Source organism: Myxocyprinus asiaticus, chromosome 36 (assembly GCF_019703515.2).
Source record: "Myxocyprinus asiaticus isolate MX2 ecotype Aquarium Trade chromosome 36, UBuf_Myxa_2, whole genome shotgun sequence".
NCBI lineage: Eukaryota > Metazoa > Chordata > Actinopteri > Cypriniformes > Catostomidae > Myxocyprinus > Myxocyprinus asiaticus.
In genome coordinates this window covers 39,424,004-39,436,208 of record NC_059379.1, presented here as the reverse complement: position 1 = coordinate 39,436,208, position 12,205 = coordinate 39,424,004, and the positions used below count along the sequence as shown (strand labels likewise).

The window sequence follows — 12,205 nt, the reverse complement described above, 5'->3', positions numbered from 1 at the left end:
TGCTCAAAACATGAACAAGTCACTCTGTTCTTACCGTGACTTCAATATATTGAGATCATTGATGTTTCTCACCCAATCGTATTCCATCAACTTTATGTCTTCCTGGTTTTTCAGGGTCAGCCGCAGACACCAACAGGTCCTCCACAGACCCCTCTATGACAGTCAGCATGGGTGTAGACAACAGCTCTGACTGAAAAAGAAGATGCCAATATGGTGTTATCATGGAGCCCTGCTCAGATTTTCAAGTGAGTATGCATTCAAGTCAATTTACCACAGTTAAAGGAATATTCCGGGTTCAGTTCAAGTTAAGCTCAATCGACAGCATTTGTGGCACGATATTGATTACCACAAAAATGACTTTTGGCCCATCCCTCCTTTTCTTTAAAAAAGCACAAATGGAGGTGTGGCAGGGCGGAGGGCGGGGCCGGGTCGTGATTCTACACACCCGGCCCCTAATCAGTCTGATTAGCCCGAGAGGGATAAAGGCCGACTGGAGACGGCAGTGCGACAGAGAGGACGGTTCTGCAATTACACACTGTAAACTGGACTTCAAATTCCTCAATGCCGACCCGCTGTTTACAAACACACCAGTGGAGCCCTTTGTCTGGGCTGCCCGGCCGCGGAAACGCAAAAGGAAAAGGGGAAACACAGCCGGCGTTCTCATCAGAGTAAGACGTCGTGCAAATCGACCCCTGCTACCCAGTATTCTACTGGCAAATGTTCAGTCTCTGGACAACAAGCTCTGCAAGCTGAGAGTGCGGATCTCTTTCCAACGAGAGACGAGAGACTGCTGCATCATCTGCCTTACGGAAACTTGGATGTCTGCTGAGATTCCAGATTCAGACATTGAACCCGCGGGGTTCTCCATGCACCAAGCGGACAGAGCGAAAGACCTCTCAGGTAAATGCAGAGGTGGTGGTGTATGTTTTATGATCAACAAATCCTGGTGTGATCAGAGGAATGTACATTCAATCAAGTCTTCCTGCTCTCCTGATCTGGAATTTCTCATGCTTCTGTGTCGACCATTCTGGCTACTGAGGGAATACACAGCGGTCATTATCACAGCTGTGTACATCCCGCCACAAGCCGACACAGACCGGGCACTCAAGGAACTGGGATTATAAGCAATCAGGAAACCGCGCACCGAGGCCACGTTCATTGTGACTGGGGACTTTAATAAAGCCAGTTTAAAATCAGTCACACCAAAATACCACCAACACTTTAGTTTTAACACACGACGGGACCGGGTTTTGGACCATTGCTACTCTCCCTTCCGGGACAGCTACAAATCCCTCCCCCGCCCACCATTTGGCAAATCGGACCACTCTTCCATTCTGCTTCTGCCCGCTTACAGGCAGAAACTGAAACAGGAAGCACCCACCCTCAGAACGATCCAGTGCTGGTCAGACCAGTCAGACTCTACGCTACAAGACTGTTTTGATCACGCAGACTGGGAGATGTTCCAGTCCGCCTCTCATGACGACATCGAGCTTTACGCTGATAGCATAACGTGTTTCATCAGAAAGTGCGTAGAGGACGTTGTTCCGACCAGAACAATACGGATCTACCCGAACCAGAAACCTTGGATTAATAGCGATGTTCACACGGCACTTGATGCGTGGACCTCCGCTTTTAATTCCGGGAATTAAAACAAGCCAGTTATGCCCTCCAAAACAGCAAAACATCAGTACAGGAACAAGATTAAAGGACAGTTCAACACCACCAACTCTAGAAGCATGTGGCAGGGAATTAATATCATCACGGACTTTAAAGGGAATAAAAACTCCGCCGTGAACACCGCTGCCTCTCTCCCGGATGAGCTAAATACTTTTTATGCTCGTTTCGAGGGAAATAACACCGCCCTCATGGAGAGAGCTCTCACGGCCGAAGCTACAGAGGTTAGTTCACTCTCCGTCTCTGTAGCGGATGTAACACAATCCTTCCGACGGGTGAATATCTGCAAAGCCGCGGGTCCAGACGGCATTCCGGGCCACGTCATCAGAGTGTGCGCGAACCAACTGGTTGGCGTTTTTATGGACATTTTCAACCTTTCCCTCTCTTTGTCCGTAGTCCCCACATGCTTTAAAATGTCCACCATTGTGCCTGTTCCAAAGCAATCCAAAATCACTTGCTTAAATGACTGGCGTCCTGTTGCTCTGACCCCCATCATCAGCAAATGCTAATCAGAGATTACATCTGCTCTGTGCTGCCTCCATCACTAGACCCATTGCAGTTTGCTTACCGCATTAACCGCTCCACTGATGATGCCATTACATCTACAAAACACACTGCTCTCTCCCACCTGGAAAAAAGGAACACTTATGTGAGAATGTTGTTTGTAGACTACAGCTCAGCATTCAACACCATAGTGCCCTCCAAGCTTGATGAGAAACTCTGGGCTCTGGGCTTAAAAAGCTCGCTGTGCAGCTGGATCCTGGACTTCCTGTCAAGCAGACGCCAGGTGGTTAGAATAGGCAGCAACATCTCCTCATCACTGACCCTCAACACTGGAGCCCCGCAGGGCTGTGTTCTCAGCCCACTCCTGTATTCCCTGTACACACATGACTGTGTGGCAACACATAGCTCCAATGCCATCATTAAGTTTGCTGATGATACGACGGTGGTAGGTCTGATCACTGACAATGATGAAACAGCCTACAGAGAGGAGGTGCACACTCTGACACACTGGTGTCAGGAGCACAACCTCTCCCTCAACGTCAGTAGAACAAAGGAGCTTGTGGTGGACTTCAGGAGAAGAGATAGAGAACACTGTCCCAACACCATCAATGGAGCACCAGTGGAGAGAGTCAGCAGCTTCAAGTTCCTCGGTATCCACATCACTGAGGAACTCACATGGTCCATCCACACTGAAGCCATTGTGAAGAAGGCTCATCAGCGCCTCTTCTTCATGAGACGGCTGAGAAAGTTTGGAATGAACTGCCACATCCTCACACGGTTCTACACCAGCACTGAAGAGAGCATCCTGACTGGCTGCATCTCCGCCTGGTACGGCAATAGCACCGCCCACAACCGCAAAGCCCTGCAAAGGGTGGTGCGAACTGCCAGACACATCATCGGAGGTGAGCTTCCCTCCCTCCAGGACATATATACCAGGCGGTGTGTGAAAAAAGCTCGGAGGATCATCAGAGACTCCAGCCACCCAGGCCATGGGCTGTTCTCACTGCTACCATCAGGCAGGTGGTCTCGCAGCATCAGGACCCACACCAGCCGACTTCATGACAGCTTCTTCCCCCAAGCAATCACTTTTGAACTCTTGTTCTCCCACGATCAAAATACATCAGCACTGCACTTTATTACTCATATCTCACACCAGACTGTCATAAATCATATTATTATTATATTATATACTCTCTTAACAACACATTGGCAACTTACTATCAACCGACAGCCTGAATGTCAATACAGTACAATACAACCTACTGTACATTTTATATATACTATATATACTTTTTTTATTGTATAATATGTATTCTATATTGTGTGTATTGTATACTGTACATTGTATGTTATTATTTGTATATTGTGTTGTGTGTAATTATGTGTATATTAGATTTTAAATTGTAAATTGGTAAATGTCTCATCACTGTCACGACTACTATGTTGCTCGGAACTGCACCCAAGAATTTCACACACTATTGCACTTGTGTATATGGCTGTTTGACAATAAAAGTGATTTGATCTGATTTTGATTTGATGTGTTACACTGGTCCCGAAACCCGGGAAGGAGGAGGGATGCGCCGTAGTAGAGTCCTCGCCACTACCATCCACCCCAACGGAGCAGCTGCGGCCATCCGCCGGGGGATGGAGGAGCCCGGCCTCCTGAAAGCAGAGGAACGGCCGCCAACCGCGAGGGGAGGAGGGGCTCCTAACCGACCGCCTGGAGCGGTCAGGGCCGCTGCCAGGGGTGGAGGAGACCCCTACTAGCCGCTGAAACGCGGCGGGGTCTTAGACCGCCGACCACGAGCGGGGAGGTGCTCCTGGCCACTGCCGCTCCGTGTTGGCCTTTTCCCTCTCTTTTTAAATGTTTTTGTTAATTTGGCATGATCGCCGATACGGCGTGTAGGTGCCACATTTTTTTTTGTTTCCCTCCCCATGTCCCCTCCCCTGATCCAGGTAGACGGGGATGACCTGCCGGCAGACAGGGCGCAAGGCACACCCCCCTAGGGAAAGAGGGGCGGGGATGTAAGTCATGCCGGGGGCTCCCCGGCCTGAGAGAACGGGGAAGGAATGTGGCAGGGCGGAGGGCGGGGCCGGGTCGTGATTCTACACACCCCGCCTCTAATCAGGCTGATTAGCCTGAGAGGGATAAAGGCCGACTGGAGACGGCAGTGCGTCAGAGAGAGAGTTATGGACAGCTGTCCGACACCTGTGTGTGTTCGTCTTTTTGGTTCAGTTTCTCATTAAATATTATTTATATTGTCAAGCTGGTTCTCGCCTCCTCCTTTCCATTGATGTGTTACAGGAGGTTACAGTCAAGACACTTACAATGGAAGTCAATGTGGACAATTTTTGGAGGATTTAAAGGCAGAAATGTGAAGTTTATAATTTTATAAAAGCACTTACATGGAATATTGTGTTAAAACTCATGTTTTATTTGAGCTGTAAAATTCGTTATTTTTAAAGCCATTTAGGGTTTGTTAAAACCCTAAATGACATTACATCGTCATGGCAGCAAAGTTGTAAAATGGGCTATAACTTTACACAGATGCAGTTAGTAAATGATTTTATCACACTAAAATCATGTTAACACTCATATCCTTTATACTTGAGTATTTTAACGTTCAAAAATTGGCCCCATTGACTTCTATTGTAAGTGTCTCACTGTAACACAGATTTTTGCTTTGTTTAAAGAAAATCAAATCAAAATTAATTTTTGTGGTAATCAACATTATGCCACAAATGCTGTCGATTAAGCTTAACTTTTATTGAACCTGGAATATTCCTTTAAGGGGTGTTGCTACATGGCCTTGAATGGTTTAAAACATTAACCCTGATGCGTGGGTGTTACGCCAAACATTATTACATAACTCCACTCTTTAGGGACCCAGCACGAATATCTATCACAAATGGATCTACAAAATGCCCAGATAGTGTCAAAATTTCAAATCACTTTTAAGACAATTAGAAAATAATTGAATATAATTTATTCTGTTATATTTTTATGTTTTATCAAAAGCAATGATGCAACAAGATAGATGGAACAAGATTCATCACTTCCACACTGAAATTTTTAAACTGGCTGTCAAACACATATTGAGATACACATAGCACATAAGCGAAACAAGTATTTTCTCAGGCACTTATTGAGTCTAAATAGAAGTACAGAATCTCTGTAGTATACCCAAATGTCAATAGTCACATCATACTGTTCATGTGTTGTACTTGCTATAGTTTACTTCCACATTGATTCTTCATCAAATAGCAATGTCAGAAGTAAATTAAGTCAATCACTGAAACAACAGCGCCACCTCGAGTAAGAAACAGCATGTAAAATATGTGTGTACACGAATATAAGATACTGATAACCCTTCAACATGAATATAGAAGTAATTTGTATGAATATAGTACTCATTTGTCTTGTAATAAACAAAGAAAAAGAATACCTGTGATAAGTAAACTTCTATAGATATGAAATAATCATAAAAATATGATTCATAGAAGTGGAAAAATAGAGAGACAGAATGCACTGTAACCTGTATGAAGTGTCTATAGCGTTGGCGGTCCAGCTGGGCTCTGGGGCCCCACACTGCAGGCCCCTTACTGCGGTTGAGGATGGAGAAGTGAATCCCGGCCCAGTCCCCAGCTCGTCCCATCACACCATCCAGAGCATCGATCTCCTTCACAAGATGACCTTTGCCGACACCCCCCAGTGACGGGTTACACGACAGCGCCCCTGCAGGACACGCACAGAATTATATGTAGAGTTAATCTCTAAACGATCATCTGAATAACGATCGTTAAATCCCTGACTCACCGATAGTTTGTATTTTCTGTGTGATGAGCAGTGTGTTTGCACCGACTCGGCTGGCGGCTGCTGCAGCTTCAGTCCCGGCGTGACCGCCGCCAACCACGATGACATCATAAAGTTGGGTGTGGATGTCAGCGGCCTGAACGCCGCAGTTGAATAGAGATTTCCGTAAAACGCGCAGTCTTCTTACCAACATTTGAGATTTCTGAAGAAGTGGCACACTGAATCAGATGGTAAAGGATTTTTCATCTGCAATAAAAATAGAGGTTACAAAGAGGTTAAAAAAAAATAACCTGTGGGCCCAACCCTGATAAAAATAAAAAATAAAATAAAGATTCTAATGGCTTCCACTTCAAATACCATTATGAGTGTAGTACGTTTTGAGCCATATTCCATTAGATATTTAATAGTTTGTATTAGTTTCCATTACAAAAATGGTCTCTACTAGACACAACATGCCACCATACAAACACAATATCATTTGAGTCCCCATTACAGTTTCCATTAAAACCAATATAATTCTCAATATATCCAATAAAACCACAAGAATTTTTGTGAGGGTTTCTGTTGGTTTTTTTTTGTTGTTTTTTTAATACCAAAAAAATAGCGTTGTACCACCATATTTGTGGAAAGTGTTATCCCACAAGCTCACCACTGAAAGTATTTTTATTAATTTTTTTAATACAAAATAAGGAGCGAATTAATTAAAAGCAAATGGTAACAAAAGTAGATTCAAAAAAAAAAAAAAAAAGTATAAAGAGCAATGTGGAATTTCTAGACGTGTACAAATAATTTATATACATAAATATTTAAGTGTTACATTTAAAATAATTATAATATTGTATATATATTTATAAACTAAATACAGATATACTTTTAATATAAATAGCTCATATTAAGTACAGTTAGTAATAAAAGTATTAGACTTTTAGTAAGAAAGTGGGACGTAAGTAAAATAAGAAATTTCAAGCATGAGCATAAATTACATTAACGCAAGCAATATTGTATTACTTCATAATAATTCATTCATAGTGTCATGCATTGTAATGTGTTACACAATGGCACGTCTGTCTCCACTGTTTCTCCTCATGACGCCTGATCCATAATACTGTAACTCACTGTTATAGAGCAGACTGATACTCACCCACTGATATTAATGTGATCTCTGCTGTTTAAACACGTTTATACACTGAGATGACAGTGAATATCCTCAGCATGATCTAACTGCACAAGGGCGCAGCCATGTTTCTTCAACTATTACCGTAATAAAAAACGTAGACACACATTTATTACCGTAATAACAGTTATAGACACCCATCAAAAAAATCAATAGACGTAAAGCAGAATAACTTTCTTTCAGTTTTCACAACATTAAATTAAGAATTCACATCACTTATTCATTTATTTCTGTAATGGTGTATTGTAATAATTTCTTCTTCATTTATTTCTGTATTTTTGATCTTATGTATTTAAACTACCGACAATGTTTATGAATGTAATAAATTTGACAAGTTTTAAACATGCCAGTCCATCATTGCATGAGCGTGCTCCAAATTGTACGAATACCTTCAGTAGTAAGTTCAGTTTAACATTTATCTTCTGTTTAATATGATACTGTATGTGCAGTGGCGGTTCTGGCATACTTGGTGCCCTAGGCGAGATCCGACGTGGCTCCCCCCTTATTATCAACAAAAACAACAAGTCCTTTTTATACTCTAAATCTCCACTTCACATCTGAAAGTCACATTTGATGCCTGTTTAGTTTCACTTTCACATCTGAAACTGTAAGTGGAGATTTAGAGTAAAAAGGGACTTAAATATGTATCTTTTTCTCACACACATCTATAATAACGCTTCTGAAGGCATGGATTAAACCACTGGAGTCATATGGATTACTTTTATTCTGCCTTTATGTGCTTTTTGGAGCTTCAAAGTTCTGGCCATATTCACTTGCATTTTATGTGCCTACAGAGCTGAGACAGTCTTCTAAAAATATTCATTTGCATTCTGCAAAAGAAAGAAAGCCTTGTTTCTGTAATGGCATGAGGGAATTTTACTAAATGTTGAGAGAATTTTCATTTTTGGGTGAACTATCCCTTTAAATAAAAATAATATATATTTATATTTATATATATGTGTGTGTGTGTGTGTGTGTATGTGTGTGTGGGTGTACTGAATGTTCATATGTATTCTTACATTCTGAACAAACATATGATAATCATGATCAACAGTATAATATATATATATATATATATATATATATATATATATATATATATATATATATATATATATATATATATATACTGTATATACAGGGTTGGGGAGTAACGGAATACATGTAACGGGAATACGTATTTAAAATACAAAATATAAGTAACTATATTCCACTACAGTTGGTAAACATTTATACATATAAATGATGTGATCTTATGATGTGTTACATTCATACGAGCAGACAGAGAAGCAAGTTTGAAGTAAGTTTGGAGCAGAAGAAATAGAAATAAACCTTGTGTAAATTGTCAGCTTTACGCTAAGCTAAAATGCTATTTCTAGACATTTTACATGCACATGTTACCAGGCACGATCATATTTTTTTTATCAAGAAAATTCACGTTGGATCATAATTTCTTTTATTCTAGTAAGACCTTTGATATTAGGGCAAAAATCTTATTCTTGATAATAATTTTTGTATTGTTTTCCTGTAAAAATATCTAAAAATCCTTAAAACAAGATCAGTTTGATTCATCTTTAGAAACAACACTGCATAAGATATTTAGGTTTTTCAGAGAATGTATTTTTAACATGTGTATTTTGTCTTACTGTACTGGCAGAGTTTTTATAGTCAAAACAAGTGAAAAAAAAGTATTTAGAATACGTTACTGACCTTGAGTAATCTAACAGAATATGTTACAAATGACATTTTACAGCATGTATTCTGTAATCTGTAGTGGAATACATTTCAAAAGTAACCAGTACAGTAAGACAAAATACACATGTTAAAAATACATTCTCTGAAAAACCGAAATATCTTATGCAGTGTTGTTTCTAAAACAAGATCAATCAAATTGATCTTGTTTTAAGGATTTTTAGATGTTTTTACAGGAAAACAATAAAAAATAATTATCATCAAGAATAAGATTTTTGCCCTAATATCAAAGGTCGTTACTAGAAAAAAAGAAATTATGATCCAACGTGAATTTTCTTGATAAACAAAAATATGATCGTGCCTGGTAACATGTGCATGTAAAATGTCTAGAAATAGCATTTTAGCTTAGCGTAAAGCTGACAATTTACACAAGGTTTATTTCTATTTCTTCTGCTCCAAACTTACTTCAAACTTGCTTCTCTGTCTGCTCGTATGAATGTAACACATCATAAGAAAGTGTTTCACCGCTGTTCAAATGCACTTTGGATCACATCATTTATATGTATAAATGTTTTCCATCTGAAAGGACTAAATATTAAATGAAACAAATGACAATAAAATGCAAAGTAATCTCTTCAGTAATCAAAATACTTTTTGAATGTAACTGTATTCTAATTACCAATGATTTCAATTGTAACTGTAGTAGAATACAGTTACTTATATTTTGTATTTTAAATACGTAATCCCATTACATGTATTCCGTTACTCCCCAAACCTGTGTGTAGGATACTGTTTTGTAGCTGTAATACAACCAATAGTGAGTACTACAGCAGATATTTAATCGATGGTGCACATGATTACACTGTATGTGTGATGGGCTAAATATGGTTAATATTTGAATGTAACTTTATATCTAAATTCACAACAACAACAACATATATCACTCAATTGCACTGTCTTCTGTATATATGAGAACCTACGGTGAATATAACTAGGCTACTGCAGATCATATATCATTACATTATCCATCTGATCCAACTATGTGTATTATACATTTTTCCAATTCACAAAAACACTAAATTCAACTGCAATTCAATTGTCTCCTGTAGGCTATGTATGAAGACCAACAGCGAATATCTACAGATATTTTAATCCGTAGTGCAGATCTGATATCTTAATGTAACGTTTATATTTAAATTCACAAAACCACTCAATTAGTCAACGTCTATGGACGGGACGGTTATTAATGTGTAAGTTTCGAGCGTCGATTTAATACTGTTATTTCGCCGTATATCCTCCTCCCCCTATAGGACGCATCAGGAACAGCAGGGGCGTAAAACTGCCTGTGCTCTTGGTCTGCAGCCTCCCCATATAGGAACCAGCACCCAGCAGCTCACGCGCACGCGCTCTACTCATGCGCATCTCGCGTGAATCGTGCTGCTGCTGATTCTGTGACTGGCGCGGAAAACTGAAGGTAACAGACATTAATAATCTATGACATGGTCATTGCCAATGCAAATTATACTTTAATTTACATAAGCAAAAATACTTTAATGAACGAGAAGCCATAATGAGCAGATATTGGTTTTATTGCGTGGGAATTGTTGCTGACAATGCTGTTTATGCTCTGCTGCAGTTTATCTGTCATTAAACTGGACGAAGTCTTCAGATATCGGCTGAATTAGTGGATTTAATCTCATCTGGATCATGCTGAAACCACAGACGGGCTCTGCGGTCCGAAAACCCCCTAACGGGGTGCCTGCAGCGGTCAGTAGGTCAGCCGCGGGGAGGTGAGTGCTGTCGGGCGAGTGTACTCAGGAGGGGGCGGGGATTTTTTTGGGCCTACCGGTCACTGCCTGTGTCGAGTGGGCGTGTCTGCATGGCAGTCAGGACTTGATAACCAATAGCAGCATATTCTGTTTGATTGATTTACGGATTGTCCAATCAGACTTTATCCCCGACTCTGTAAGCATCCTCTTTGGCCTGACAAAGCTGCCCGAGTTCCGCTGTAAACCATGGTTTGTCGTTGTTAAATGTTAAATAAGTCCTAGTAGGAATGCACATATCCTCACAGAAACTGATATATGATGTTACAGTATCTGTGAGCTCATCCAGATTGGTGTCTGCAGCTTCAGAAACACTCCAATAAGTGCAGTCAAAGCAGGCTTGTAGTTCCAGCTCTGCTTCATTGGTCCATCTCTTTACAGTCCTCACTACTGGCTTAGCAGAGTTTAATTTCTGTCTGTAGGTTGGAAGAAGATGAACCAGACAGTGATCAGAGAGTCCCAAAGCTGCTCTAGGGACAGAGCGATATGCATCCTTTATTGTTGTGTTGCAATGATCCAGTATATTTCCGTCTCTGGTTGGGCATGTAATGTGCTGTTTGTATTTGGGCAGTTCACGTGTGAGATTTGCTTTGTTAAAATCCCCAAGAATAATAATAACTGAGTCCGGGTATTGTTGTTCTGTGTCTGTGATTTGATCAGTCAGCTGTTGCAGCGCTGTGTTCACACACGCGTTTGGCGCGATATACACACTCACCAGAATAAATGAGGAAAACTCCTGCAGCGAGTAGAACGGCTTACAGTTAATAAAGAGCGCTTCCAAATTAGGACAGCACATCCTCTTTAACGTTGTTACATCTGTACACCAACTTTCATTGATGTAAAAGCATGTTCCACCGCCTCTCGTCTTCCCCGTTAACTCTGCGATGCGAACCGCTCTAAACAGCTGGAAGCCCGGCAGATGTAATGCGCTGTCCGGAATGGCTTCACTCAGCCAGGTTTCCGTGAAGCACAAGGCAGCAGAGGTTGAAAAGTCCTTGTTTGTGCGGGTGAGGAGATGTAGTTCGTCCGTTTTGTTAGGGAGAGAGCGGAGATTCGCAAGATGAATGCTCGGCAGCGCTGTTCGAAAGCCCCGCTGTCGGAGCTTGACCAGCGCGCCTGCTCATCACCCTCGCCTGTGTCTCATAGCGCGTTTAAACAACACAGCCGCGCCTCAGACTAAAATGTCAAACAAAACGTCCGAATATTCAAAATCTGGGAAAAGATTGACTGGTATATGCTGTCGAATGTTCAGCAGTTCGTCTCTGGTAAAACTGACTGGAAAAAGATTATTAAACACAGGACAAACAAACAAAAACAACAAAACAATAGGAGCGCTCCACACCGAGGCGGCCATCTGCGGCGCCATCATTTAAAGTCAACATTAAATCAAAATGGACAAAACGCATTCCTGGTCTTATTTACTCATTGTGGACATTATTTAAAAGGAAAACATGTTATTATTATTATTTATTTATTTATCTCCCCTTTTTCTCCGTGTCCGAGACCGTCAATCCGCGCATC

The 12,205-nt window shown here is 41.0% G+C and overlaps 2 protein-coding genes across 4 annotated transcripts in view; one reads left to right on the top strand and one right to left on the bottom strand.

Annotated features, from left to right (window-relative positions):
• The window catches only part of LOC127427106 (protein MTO1 homolog, mitochondrial-like), a 30,979-nt gene extending 23,735 nt beyond the window's left edge, over positions 1–7,244 (bottom strand). For all 3 annotated transcript variants that reach the window (XR_007894899.1, XR_007894898.1, XM_051674475.1), the window contains exons 1-4: positions 7,134–7,244; positions 5,996–6,238; positions 5,715–5,914; positions 73–190 (exon numbers count right to left, since the gene is read on the bottom strand). Coding sequence is in view for 1 of the 3 variants with exons in the window: in XM_051674475.1 (XP_051530435.1) it covers positions 73–190; positions 5,715–5,914; positions 5,996–6,185 (508 nt within the window). In the remaining 2 variants the exon portion in view is untranslated. The remainder of the gene's footprint in view (positions 1–72; positions 191–5,714; positions 5,915–5,995; positions 6,239–7,133) is intronic.
• A 3,025-nt stretch (positions 7,245–10,269) lies between these two features.
• Positions 10,270–12,205, top strand: part of LOC127427100 (ataxin-2-like protein) — a 38,367-nt gene continuing 36,431 nt past the window's right edge. The window contains exons 1-2 of the mRNA XM_051674466.1: positions 10,270–10,332; positions 10,496–10,648. Of these exons, the coding sequence (XP_051530426.1) occupies positions 10,566–10,648 (83 nt within the window). The 5' untranslated portion in view covers positions 10,270–10,332; positions 10,496–10,565. The remainder of the gene's footprint in view (positions 10,333–10,495; positions 10,649–12,205) is intronic.